The 14494-nt window shown below is 40.8% G+C and overlaps 1 protein-coding gene across 2 annotated transcripts in view; it reads left to right on the forward strand.

The window, feature by feature from the left end:
• Positions 1-11226: 11226 nt before the first annotated feature.
• The window catches only part of gfra1b (gdnf family receptor alpha 1b), a 28820-nt gene continuing 25552 nt past the window's right edge, over positions 11227-14494 (forward strand). For both annotated transcript variants that reach the window (XM_086139736.1, XM_086139737.1), the window contains exons 1-3: positions 11227-11583; positions 11771-12079; positions 13115-13198. In XM_086139736.1, the coding sequence (XP_085995862.1) occupies positions 11544-11583; positions 11771-12079; positions 13115-13198 (433 nt within the window). In that variant the 5' untranslated portion in view covers positions 11227-11543. The remainder of the gene's footprint in view (positions 11584-11770; positions 12080-13114; positions 13199-14494) is intronic.

The following is a 14494-nucleotide window of genomic DNA, read 5'->3' on the forward strand; positions in this document are numbered from 1 at the left end:
TGAAATCAAAACAACGGTGATGGAAACAAAGTGAGGCAAGCAACAAAATTCAGATGATTATGATTCTTAGTGCTGACAAGGACACATATTTCATTTATATTTTGTTTTTAGGTGAGGACGGTCACTTTAAAAATGTTAACAGGAAATGTTCATTTAAAATTTGATTGAAAAAACGTAAAATGTTTTGAGTAGATCTATCATACTTGAAAAATGCTCTTCGTGCCTATAGTATTGTCTGTGGGGGTTCTCAGTCATCCAGGTCTTGGTGAATTCTTGTCAAAATCTAGTTGTGGCAAGTGACCTTGATTTTCTTCACCTGAAAACTTTTCATCCCTCATCCAAGAGGCTTCTTCAGTTCTGAGGGAGCAGAATTTCCATCTCTTTCTTTACTAATGTTGTGTTTAGCTGTCTGTGCCTTCTCTACGAACCTGTTAACTTCATCCATGGCCAAACTGAGCAGAAGGGATGTATTTTCTTCCCTTATCTGAGGGAGTTTGGTTTCATGAAGTGTGTCTGCCTTACCCTTTCATTTAGAATTGGTCATTGGGTTCTCAGAAGGATGCCTTCTGCTCTCTGTGCCATAACCGAGGAAAGTAGACGTAGGCTGGGGCGATACTTTGTGGTCTACATCGTAGATTCAAACGCTGGTGGTTTCCGTTGTCTGCGAGACTCCTGGCTCCTAATCCTTTCCAACTCCCGCACAAGTTGAAGGTTGGTCATCCCAAATTGTCTATGCAGTGTGTGTGTGTGTGTGTGTACGTTTGTGTAAGTCTTTGTCAAAAAAAAAAAAAACAACTCACTAACCCAAGCTTACTGTTCTGTATATTTCCTGTGCATCTTGTATTTGCAAGTGTTATTTGCAGTTCCTATGTCCTCTGTTGTAAGTCCCTTTGGATAAAAGCGTCTGCCAAATGCAATGTAATGTAATGTAATGTAATATAAATTGTGCAAAGATATATCTGTGGAGGTTCTCAGTCATTCAGGGCATGGTGAATTCATGGAGGCTTCTTCAGTTCAGACCTGAAGTAGCCTTTCGGAGGAGGAGTGGTATGTTTTCAAGGAAAGAAAATCAAGTCCAGTTGCCACAACAACAATTTAACATATAGCATTACTAAATAATTACTAAATGCAAAGGACAAACATCAAGTACAAAATGTCATGGAAGTCAGTTTCTAGTTTGAAAAAAAGGGCGATCAGGGATAGGTAGGGGTAATAGCTTTGATATTTGTTTATATCTTGTATCCTGGAGCTCTGAGCCAAAGCATTCAAAATGCATCTGGTGGTAAATGATACAGTATGTTTTATCTCTGCAATATAAATGCACAATCTAAATGGTTTAGACACAAAACACAAACATTGAAATGCTATATTCTAATCCAAAGAGCAGGTGACTTGAACCATGCCGACGAGTATTATGTAAAAATGAAAGAAGAATTTAATTTTTTCAACACCTTCATTACTTTGTAAACCATACAGTCTCTGTATGACATTGAGATGCCCTTGTTGTATAGTCTTCTCTCTTCATGAATTAGGATAAGAGATAGTGAGCGATAGCATAAAATTATTACCAATTTATTGCCGAAGGAAATCACTTATAATTGTTTATCCAACTAAAAGACCCCGATTAAGCAACAAAAACCAGATATATAATGAAAATGTGATAAACACTGATATGTAACATTGGTATAACTGCACAGAAGTAAATCACAAAAATAACTGCTGTGAATTCAGGCATTCTTTTCTACAGCAAGATGAGTGTTTCCTACGTAAAACTGGTAACTGTTGCAGGAGTAGATATTGACCCAAAGGTTCAGTGGACACATTGAAAGGAACCAGTACAGATTTGATTTTATATTTTGATCTGGATTTGAGGCAGTTCTTTTTAAGCTGCCACTCCCAAGAGAAATTAAATGAAAGCTCAAGCCCTTAATTGTTTACATACTTCAAGGAGTACACCCAAGGCTTGTTAATGGCATATGTCCAACAAGAAAAACTGTGCATCTCTTTCACATGTTAAACTTTTGACAAAATCAAAATCATGTGACAAAGGCGCCATTAATATGTATTGCCTGTGCTTTTTTTGGCACTTGTAAAACACAAATAATACTGTTGTTTAATGTTAAATATGTATCATGGACCATGAAAAAAAATTGGCACTTTAGAATTTAAACAGGGAAAACAGAGCTTTTCCCTGATTTTGTTCAGGTGTACGTGGCTATTCTCAATCTTATTATTTCAAAACTAAACAAAGCGGGTTGCTGCCAAGAAAACTCAATGCAAGCTTTGAATAAATTGCAACATTATTATTACTATTTCCTTCTAAAAACATTGCATTCTCCTTATTGCACTCATCATTGGTCCTTATTACATATAGATCAATATATGATGGGAAGTCAAATTAAATACCATGTTGTCTCAATTGCTTTATATAACATTGAACATCAGCATGCAGAGACACATAGGTTTAATACACACCTACCGGTGCAACCTAGACACATCATCAGTGATGTAACCTGGGGTCATCGGGTGTTTTGGATCTATCAACAGACACCACCGTCCAGGAAACCCATCTTGGGGGTAATCAGTCTTTGGCTTGTATCTAGGTACCTTGTGTGGCCCGTTGAACTCCTCTCTTCATTCACAGTGTTCTTGACGCCTTCTCAGAGGGAACAGTAATGTTTTGATGTGTTTCTTGTTGTGTAGTCTTATCCCAGCACCCTGAGAGCCCTCCAACGTGACTGGCCGCTGAACCCTCAGCATCCAACCTCAGTGGGGTTGCAACGAGTCGTCCACCCAGTTCACCAGCATTCGCCTGCCAGCTCGTCATGCTTGGCCCTCTTCTTTTCAAATGCCTCCTCCATTCCAGTCTTCCCAGTGTAAAGTCCCTGTACAGCAATACCTGTGTTGCACAGGTAACAATTAACTCCTCTGACAGACTAATGAGGGGATGTCACAGCTTATTCTTTTTCCCATACAAGGCTATGCTGCTCAGGCTTCATAGTAGTACCAACCCCCTGCACAGGTAGCCATTTACCCTTCTCTCAAAGCCCTCAAAGGCTGTTAGTAGGATGCCGTTGACCATCAGTGGCCAGAGGAGGCATGACAGAATGCCATGCTGGTATATCTAGACTTTAAAGTTACCCAGTAGCCCTTGTCCACCGCCACGAGCCAGGTTCCCAGGTGTCTGCTGGTCACTTTTAGCACTGCTATGTCCCTCAGGGTGCCATCAAAGGTCTTTCCCAGGCTCTTAACCGGCTTCTCTGAGACAGAATCTGGAAACCTCCGAGTGAGAAACAGACTTGTCTGTTACCCTCCCTTCTTCACCACCAGGGAACAGGACTTAGCAGGCTTGAAGCCCATATATGCCCTGTTGATTAGACGCTCAAGACCTTGAAGATTCCATCTTCAGCCTGGTACCATTGTTGTGATAACAGTCATGTCATCCATAAATGCTCTGATGGGAAGTTGAAGCACATCTGTCTTGGTGAGAGATCATTTGCACTCCATCTCTGCAGACTTAGCCTGACGTAACTGTTCCAGAGGTGACAGTCAAACTGAAGCAGCTGTAATAGTCCGGTATGAGGTCTCTAATCTTACCAGGAACACGGTGCTGGTCAAGCCAGATCTCCACCAGCTTGTGCAATATTGACCCATTGCCATTGGACAGGTCGAGCTACAGAACCACCAGGTCCTCGCTACCCTCCTGGGCCTCTCAGGCCTCACAGCTCCCATGTGCCTGATGCACACCTTCTCACTCCTCCATGGATCTGCCACCTTCTCACTCCTCCAGATGACCTGGAGGATCTTCCACAGTCACTGAGAGCCTGGTGCACCTCTTGTAGACAACATATGGTACTCCATTGGGACTTGGTGTCGATCTAGCTCCTCTGACAACTTCCTCGACCTCTCTCAGGGTTGACTCCCTGGTGCTGAATGGTGAAGTGGCTTTTGGTGGAGATTATCTGAGTACTGTTGAAGCCAAGATCCTGCTCCATTGTGCTGTCACTGTAAGTTGCCCTGATGTACTCATCAACCTTTTCTTGAGGGCAGGCCAATGGCTCTTCTCACTTCTGCCATAGGATCAGGACCAAGAAAGCATGGCATGCTTGTTGGCTCTTTTCTTTCCCCTCTTTCTGCGTGATACAGCTCAATGGAGCATCATCATTACCTCCTAAAGCTGTGATGGAGCTCTGCAAGCTCGGCCTTTTCTTCCACCTTTGCCTGCTTGTACTGCCGTTCTAGTTGTCTAACCATTTGCCGCAGTTGACTGATCTCCTTCTGGTGTCACTTTGGCTCCCCTACACCCTCAAAAAGGAGCCGCTCCTTGGAGCCAAACCTCTCGGCAGCAAAGCTGACAATCTTTGCGTACACAATGCACGATTTCTAGTGGGCATTCCCTCTGGCTGTGGCTTCGAGAACCTCATCGACATCCTCATCAACCTGGCACCACTCATTTATCTTGTTTGTGGAAGGCCACTTAACCTGACAATGTTCTGAATGTCTGACTTGTGGTGGGCTTATGGTGCGTGAAGGGTCTGGGTACTGTGAGGTGACTCTGGGCCAGGCTCCTTCTGTGTCTCACCAAGCACTGGTCCTGTGCGTTGCACTGCTTGTGGGTGAGACCTTGTGAGACCTTGTGGGTTCTTGCAGACCTTGCCAGATAAACAAACTGCACTCATGAACCAAACAGATTTTGATCAAGAAGGCAAACCACAGCATGATCACATAATACAAAACAATGCAAATCAGTTTTTTTGTGATTTGTTTTACACCACATAAACTTTCATGAAACCAGTCGATAGAGCATGTGGTATAAAATGTGCCTTTAAATTTTGCAACACGGTCACAAAAATCCAATGTGTGAAAAACCGGCACGAAGTCACGTTACATTGTTACATTTTGAACAAATTAAAATATAAGAAATCATTTGTACTGATAAAATTTGAATTGAAAAAAAGTTTCCATATCATCATACAAAACTAATTCAGGTCAGGTTTGTTGACAAAGTAGCTAGCCATCGGTTACTTTGGCTTAGCTGTGTTAAAGCAAACAAATGCTTTTTTTTAATTCCACAAAGGAGTTAAAGAAACAATTCAACACTGCAATGTAGTTTAAACTACACCTTTGTAACATTGTATTGGCGGAAAAAAAGCGTGAAAGATAGAAGTGTGTCAACCCAGGCAAACTAATAAACCTAATGTGTTGCGAAAGCGGGATTTTGGAACTGTATCTGTAATCTTGTGTGGTACAGACCTCTGCAAAATGGAAACATAAACAAGAAACAGAATCATGCTGGACTCAGGATGAAGAAATAGAAAAATAGTAAAAATGATAAACAACTCGCACCAAAGGGCGCTCACTACTCAAGGGAACACAGTAAGAAATTGAACAATGACAGAATATCTGCAGCCCACAAAACCACTTCGAATTAAAACATTTAAATCAACACAGAGCAAACATTAGCAGTGAACCAGTAATGACATCTCATTCCATGAAGTCAAAATGAGTCCTGCTACTGGGGGAGAGTTATTACTCCCAAACAGTGTTTTTGTGCAACTGTGCATTTCGAAGGAACTCATAAAAAAGCCATCTTAGGGTTAACAATTATTTACATAAATAACGGTTCCTTGTAACAGCACCTCAAGGCTGAAGCTTTGGTTCAATGGAAACACAAAAAATAGAATAAAGAAAAACGGGAGGAAAATAACGGTTTCAGGATCGTGACATGATGTCTACATTTTCCCGGAGCATTTTGAATCAGGAAGACGGTGGTAGTGCGACGCTCAGCACAATTTTTGAAGATTATCTCAGCACCAACAAACGTTGCGCCTCCCCTTCCCCTCCACTCTACACGGTTCTCAGGGACGTGACAACACTGCCCCCTGCTGTCCATAAACCAGACCGATCACGACCAAACCCAAGTGAGCATGTTGAGCATTCATCGCTCAACGTACAAATCACCTTGAGCGCTTAGACTCAACTTTTGGGGCATCATACCCCTGCCCTCCAAAGAAACTCCACCACCGGCCCAAATAGAATTTTAATATTTCCTTGTGAAAGATTTATACATTTAAAAGATCATTTCAGAGGTTGCCATTTTGTTGTTGATTAACTGTTCTGGATAATACTCAGAGGTATGGCGCTATTAATATGCAATCAACCTCAATTCATGTAAACAGATGGACTCTAAACCATGTTAGAAGCCCCATGTTTTCATTACTTTATTCAAATAGACTTCTTCTGACTCTAATCACAAGTAATTTGACCTTCCTCATGCCTCGGGAAAGCTGTGAGTTAAATTGAGGCATTTGAGCTGATTAATGACCTGCTTTTCCCCTCAATGTTCATCTCTGATATGCAAATTAATTCAGAAAATTTCTCCAAAAATCTAATAAGAGCCTCCTTTATCCAGAGAAAAGTTGTCCTGTCTTAAGTATGTATCCTGTATCTGTATTATTTAATGTATTTCACCGAGAACAACGTGTCAACAGAGACAAACACAACTTGATACCCAATACACTGGGGATGTGAAAAAGAAAAAAGGAAAACCTTTGAATTAATGAGATGTGTTCTTCATCTTGTAGGAAGACAGAAAGTTTATGAGTTGGCGAATCCTGTGGGATTCCTGTACTTCACGTGGACCACTTACTGTGAGCATCTGTATCAGGGCACAGAACTCATCAGTAGCACAGGCAGCAATGAATATAACACAGAATGGAGAGGAAAAATTAGGACATATCCTAGTTTTGTATGTAATGAAAGGAGTTTTCGGCAACAACTACAGGTGAAGATCTATTCATGGCCAAAATCTGAGGAGAATGAAATTAGTCCAAATGAGTTTACAGAAACAATACACTATATGTAAGCGACATCAACGATGCATTAAATTAGAAATACAATTATTTAATAAACAATGCCTGTAAATGCATGTCAAATATGGGCTAGAAGGACTAAATTAATATCCGTTGATTTGACATTTGTGAAGACGTTTTGCAACTGTAAATAATTTACAAAGAAATTATATAATCCACTAGATGGCACTCTAGTCTAATCAGAGGTTGCAATTTCTTTCTCAGGGATCCAGATCAGGCCCTGCGATTGACTAGCGACCAGTCCAGGGTGTACCCCGCCTTTCGCCCTGTGTCACCTGGGATAGGCTCCAGCATCCCCGACCCCGAGTGCAGGATAAGCTGTAGACGATGTATGGATGTATGGATGTATGGATGGATGGATGGATGGATGGATGGATGGATGGATGGATGGCTCTAGATCATTAATGTTGTGGTCTAATGTAAAGAAAAACTTATAATCTGTCACACATCATTTGAACGTGATAATATTTTTCGCCTATCTTAAGCTACAAGAAAAGGTCACACAGACACCTTCAAAATCTATTCAGATGGCATTAATTTGAAGGCGAATGTCCATATTTTCATTTTTATAACCTGTGAATACAACCAAACAATAAAACATAGTTAAATAGGGTATTGCTATTCTACTAAACTTAAGCACCAATAAATGTGTGAAAATGACAATATCTCTAAAGCACTGCTCTCTGGTTCTTTGGGAAGTCTCAAAATGAAAGGTGCCTAGACAAAAAATGGTAACTTTACAATCCACAAACAGAAACCGTTAGTGGACATCCATTGACAGTGGAGCATTTATCAGCTAAAAAGTCACACATTTCCCTTGGGTATGAACTGCGAGAAAAAGAGTTGAAGAATACTGAGTAATGGACTCACACTTTTATTAGTTTATCCATACTCTCATGTTCATAAATTTTGGGCTTTTTTTAACACAGCATAAAATGCATTTAAGACCATGCTTGGCTTCAATGACAATCCTATAACCAATTTTCAATTAGGTAAATGAACATAGAAGTAATTCATACCATCCACAAACGGTTTGACTGAGCTTTGATCAGGAAATTAATCATTTTAAAAGGAGAAAGTTGTTGCATCCTGTTGAGTGAGGGCGGGGGTGGGGGGTGGGGGGGCTTTCTAATTTGCTAGTGTTGATCTTGTGATAGAACAATGGTATTGATTAGCTCCCAATAAATCTCATACTGGAAGTGTTATTGGACAACACATCAAATGAGTGATCACAGTAAAGGGTTCAAGATGGATAATGCTGACAAAGAGCTTTTAAAACATAATAAAGGGTCTTGCCATGAAATGGCTTCAGAACTTGATACTCTACCTGGTCCTGAGACAATATAGATTTTCCATTTTAGTAGGATATATCAGATGCAGGTTAACAACATTTTTTTCATGGGAAACTGAACAAATGACGGCATGTCTACCTGTACTGGAGGTGTAATGAATAGTAACCAATCTAATGAATTGCCAAAATAATCTTGTCATGTTGTGTAGGTGATGATAGTACTGAGATTGAACAAGCAAACCATCTATTTTTTGTCTGACAGTGAATTTGCCTCAAGTAAACTGACCTCAGAGGTCTCAAAACCTTTTTTTGGTTTTGTTTTTCATGACTTTAACAAGCTCACAACATATAAACCACACTTAATGATTAGCACCATTAGCTCAAATGCTCACACAGTCCAGACTGCAGAGGAATATTGACTAATCAGTCGAACACTACACTGTTTTACGAGGAATCAGTCAATATTCCTAAAACACTTCATAAAAGATGACAATTCGCCATATGTTTCACAATACAGCTGCAAATAAATAGTGCAGAAGGACTTAATAGCCAATGTATTGTCAGTACAGTCTCAACATTTGCATCTGAACAAGGCATATTTACACAGTATACTCACAAATTACATCTTTAATGTATTTGTTGTATTAAACCATTGAGATGTTACATGATTTCAGATACTGATAATGATATTTATGCAGTTCTAAATTAATCATCTAACTTATTAAGTCCACTAACAAGTCAACCCCATGCAGGGTTGGTGAAAGTACACAAACAAACAAATAAATATATATATATATATATATATATATATATTGTATACTCCAAATGCTTCCCCAGAGTAAAAGACAATCGCTGAAGCATATTAGCTATTTAGTTCAATGCGATTTTTGCATTTAAAGCTGTTCTTGGAGGTTTTATTTTTTCTTTAATGCAGAGATTTAAAGGAAAATTTAAAGGAGCTTACAGTGTGGTTAACATCACCTTAGTTTGTCCATAATATCCAATATTGTTATAAACTTGTTTCTCTACAAGTTGTAAACACAATCCATGACTAAAAGTCTGTAGAATTCTCAGTCGTCCAGGTCATGTTGGATTCTTGTCAAAATCTTTTTGATGTGCAAATTGGACTTGAGTTTCCTCATTTGAAGACATTGCACCCCTCATTTCACCCCTCCAAGAGACTTCTTCAGTTCTAATGACCTGTTGTGAGTTTCCAAATAAAACTGCCAGGGTTTTGGGTCTAGGATATGGTGGCTTGTTATGTAAATGTAAGAGTTGATCGTCAGAAACTAGGTCTAGAGGGGTGATTATGCTAATGCGGTTGTCATTCATTGGGGCAAGAGAGCAACTAGGATTTCCGGGATTGGAATGCGGAAAGGGGAGCTGATGGATCATATGAACTGAGGCTCATGTGGAAGTTGCCGGGGACTGGTCCCGATGGTGAATCTTTCCTGGTTGTTTAAAGGGTGCAGATGGGCCTGGTCCGTGTGCAAATCAATGTTGGTATTGATCCTAGAACAGCATTATACATTTGTGAAAGGTTGCGTCTGGGCCCCCCTCCTCTGTTCAGAGATGCTTTTTTCTGTTTTGACAAAGATGGTGTCTTTGACTCCTCTCTCGAACCATCTGTCTTCTCTGGCTAGAACACGGACATTGCTGTCTTCAAAAGAATGGCCCTTGTCCTTCAGGCGTAGGTGGACCGCGGAGTCCTGTCCTGAAGTGGTGGCTCTCCTGTGTTGGGCCACCCTTGGTACAGAGGTTGTTTGGCTTTCCTGCAAATATCACATTCTATGCCTGAGTGTTTTGTCTTTGGGGTGCACCAGTTTTTACCTCAGGGTTTAAAATGTACTGGTATATGGTGTTCAACATACTGTATGGTATGTTTCTGGTGTTTCCAACACACTTCCACATGAGTCTCAGTTCATATGATCCATCAGGTTTCACTCCTTTGTTCAGCTTTACCTTTTCACATTCCAGTCCAAGTAATCCCAGAAAAATTGCTCTTTTGTCCCAACGAACGGCACCTCCATTAGCATAACAACTTCCTTAGACCTAGTTTCTACCGATCAACTCAACACATAACAAGCAACCTTAACCTAGACCCGTCCAAAACCCTGGCAGTTATATTCCAAAACTCCCCATAGGTCATTAGAACTGAAGAAGCCTCTCGGATGAGGGGGGAAAGGTCTTTAAGTGAAGAAATTCAAGTCCAGTTCACACATAACGAAGCTTTCAACAAGAATACACGACTAAAACTTGAATTAAACCCAAAAATTAATTAGCAGTCCCACATGTATAATAATCATCTAATATTTGACCAGTAGTGTTAAAGGAGGTTTGTTTTTGTTGACCAAATGACAGTTTGGCTGGTGCCCCACCCCCACTCCTGGCAACCCTAAGGGTATAAATGGGTACAATGTTTTTTTTCCATATTCACAGCCACAAACTTTGATAGAAAACATTTCATCAGAGTTATCACGATTCATCACTAATAACATTTTCCCCTGCACAAATCCATCTATTGCCGTATTCAAATTTTGAGGGTTTTAAAGCTTTATAGCATGCTTCCTCTCCAAATAAAAACAGCAAAATAAAAATAATAATAATGAGGCTGTTGGACATCTGTGTTTTCATATTTGCTGTAGTCCAAAGGGACAAGTTGAATCTCAATCCCTCCTATTAGGCATGTTATATGATAAATGTGTTATTATATGAACTTGCACGGACTAACATTTGAACTATTACACAGTTATAAACATACTTGCAGCTGATGTGTACTTGACGTCACACCATCACGCGCCACATCCCCTCCGTCCACAAGACTCCCGAGTCTGACGGCGTGGTCGTCCCTCCACCTGCCGGGCGAGTGTGTGTGTGTGTGTGTGTGTGTGTGTGTGTGTGTGTGTGTGTGTGTGTGTGTGTGTGTGTGTGTGTCGTCCAGTTTCTTGGAGACGGATCACTGAACCCCGCATTCACCTCCAGAGAGGGGCAAGTGATGCTGAATAAAAGTCTATTCCGCTGAATAGAATAGCTTATTTGCATCTTTAATATATAGATTTTTTTTTAAAAAGGTGGTGTAAAAAGTTTTGCCCACACATCCTCTGTAGGATGCTGCGCGGTCGGACCGGAAGAGCTGCGGACTGAGGTGGATCATGAGCCCCCGCCTCACTTTCCTGTTCGACCTTCCAAAAGTGCGGCAGAACGCCACAACATGGGTTTAACCGCTGGACTGGAGCGTCGCTTTTTGTGTCGGATCTTTGCAGGATGCGCCGCCGCTTGATGGACGAAGAGCGGATCCCTGTGACAACTTCTCGCCACTCTTTGCTTTAAACCCCAAAGCGACACTCCGAAATCGTACCCACGGATTATTGTGAAGCGCGATGATTTTAACAATTTGTATCATTTTATTGTCCTTATCGGGTAAGTACAGACTTTTTTCAATGCGTTATGAATAAAAAAAAACTCCATCGTTTCTGGTTTTTTTTTTTACACTTTTAACACTGCGAGTCGAAAGAAAGGTACCAAAAAGTTTTTTTTCCTGATGGTTACTGATTAATTAAATGACTGATAGGGATTGTGTCGCCTCTGACCAACTTCTTACTCCCAGGTTCAATGTTCACCTTGAAAGGTGACCGAAGCTCATCCTCCCGGCCCATCCTCCTGGACTGCGTAAAGGCCAGTGAGCAATGCCAGAAAGAGTACAGCTGCAGCACCAAGTACCGGACCATGAGGCAGTGCGTGGCGGGCAGGGAGAACAACTTCAGCGCGGTCACAGGTCCTGAGGCGCAGGGCGAATGCCGCAACGCCATAGAAGCCATGAAGCAGAGCCCACTGTATAGGTGCAGATGTAAAAGAGGCATGAAGAAAGAGAAGAACTGCCTCCGGATTTTTTGGAGCGTTTTTCAGAGTTTGCAGGGTATGCGGTGCATCCAGAACGAATGCTCAATACATTTGGAACTCATAGACATTCACACATTTACAAATCTGAAACCGCAATGTCAATATATATCTAAAATTACAGACCTCACAAGAGCTGGTCTTTCATATCTTGTATTTACTGGCATTTCTCTTAACTGTGTGTGTGTGTGTGTGTGTGTGTGTATGCATTGGGGGGGGATGGTGTGTTTATCACCCCCCAAAACTCATGCAACAACCTCGCATAGGGTTTTCATATTCAGTTTATGCTCTTGGGTGGTGATGCAGTTGAAGAGGTGTATCTTATCGTCCCTTACACTAATCCACACTAACAGGATAGAGAGAATAGATGTAACACATTTAATTACAAGCTTAACTGCAGCAACAAAAAAAAGAATAAAATAGACTTACAAATGACCATCAAATTCAATCAATATCTTTCAAACCGGTGGCATGATCCTGAAACAAGGACGGATTGCTGGGCTCCTTTGTTTAATTAGATTTGTTTAATCTATGCCCGCCTGATTTTCAGCCCCACAGTTTCATCCTGTATCTGGAAATAAAATCCCTTTTACTTGTCAGCTCAGTCCAAACATTAAAAATTACAACATTGGCTCAAAAAATGTGGAAGAGTGTACATGACTGTGGCTGAATACTTCATCTAAAATGAAGTACTTTTTACTCTACATATAATTCACACCTCACAAAACATATCAGGGTATAGGTCAAGTATAAATTTAGGCTGCCAACATGATCTTTGAGTACATGTCAAAGATAATTCACATAATGTTCCCTGAAAGGGAATTTAACACATCCAAGACAAACCTGAGCAAATCTGAGGTCATGCTTGCGTTGAATCCTAAGACAGTATATTAGTATTTATAGGAGCAACCCTAATCAGAATTATGACTAATGAAAAAAAGGATGTTAAAGAGCATCACATTAATTCTATACATGCTTAGAAATGTTTATACGCATATTGCAGTGTAACACCCCACTGATAACAGTTTTCTTTTTTTGTTTTCTTCTTATGCAGGTAATGATTTACTGGAATACTCTCCCTATGAACCAGTCAATAGCCGTCTCTCAGATATATTTCGTCTGGCCCCCATCATCGCTGGTAAGACTGCCTTTAGACCCCTAACATTCCTAAAGTGTGAACATTGTGTAAAGAAAAGTCATTGTGCATACAGCCATTACTTCTCAGTTGAGTTTTAAATCCAGCTAAAGTCATCATTGGAGCAAATCTGTCACTATTTGACAGCCTGTTCTTTCTGTCTGTCTGCTTTTAAGCTGCAGCTTTAAATGCCCAGCACAAAAGCTTTTATCTGCCACTATGACCTGCCATACACAAAGCAGTGTAATTTAGTATATTTCACTTTCGACACTCACATCAATGACGAGAGGACCACACGCTTTTTCACTGCCATGGTACTAATGCTGGGTTGAGTATTTATGTGCCAGTATTGCGTATTTATCACTCCTTGTTAGTCCTCGTTGTTGGAGCAAATAGAGATGGCTTGGGCTGTGAATGCCTGGACTTATCTCAAACAGCGATGGCACTTTCTTTTGAAAAGAATATATATGTTCTAAATATGTCCTCAATTGTCAATGGCGGGCAGGTGGACTTGGAAGCATAACCCTGAGAGAGCCCATATTTAGATGCACACAGAGGACCAATTAACCATCTGTCTGTATTCAATGGCACCAATAGAACAAGAGCTGTATGTACGGCAAGTGCTGAGTTTTCTGGCACCCTTTGACGTTGGGCTCTCTGGCTGGAGGAGAGTGTCTGCTGGTCTGGCCAGATACCAATATAAAAATCATTTAATTTTCTCTCTCTCTCTCTGTCTCTCTCTCTCTCTCTCTCTCTCTCTCTCTCTCTGTCTCTCTCTCTCTCTCTCTCTCTCTCTCTCTCTCTCTCTCTCTCTCTCTCTCTCTCTCTGGCTCTTGCTATGATTGAATTCACTTTGCGTATCATGGTGGCTCTCCTCCACATGCAGTGACATAATGGTTAACTATATTTCAAATAGATCCAAAAAGAATTGTGCCTCCCCAAAGAATTATTTATTGGCTTTTGGTTTATTATTCTGCGCTGGAATTGTGCAAATGCAGTGCAAAGATAGGCCCTTGCAATCCAAAGCATGGACGAATCAAGAGAAAATAAATGGAAATTGAAAACATTGTTGACATTTGTGAGGTTTTCAGATAAGAGGGCTACCAATAAAAACACCTCAAGGACTATTCAAGGCCAAGGAGAGCACATAATGCTAGAAATGTCAACATTTCTTACTACAAAATCATTTGCTTGATATAGGTTCATGTTGCGTGCGTGTATGACTGTCTGTGTGTGCGTGCGTGCGTGCGTGTATGGTATAGAATAGGAAAAGAGAGGTAATGGCAGTAGGACTATGTG

Source organism: Fistularia commersonii, chromosome 32, assembly GCF_037954325.1.
Source record: "Fistularia commersonii isolate RoL2024-O1a breed Wild chromosome 32, RoL_Fcom_v1.0, whole genome shotgun sequence".
In the NCBI taxonomy this organism is placed as follows: Eukaryota; Metazoa; Chordata; class Actinopteri; order Syngnathiformes; family Fistulariidae; genus Fistularia; species Fistularia commersonii.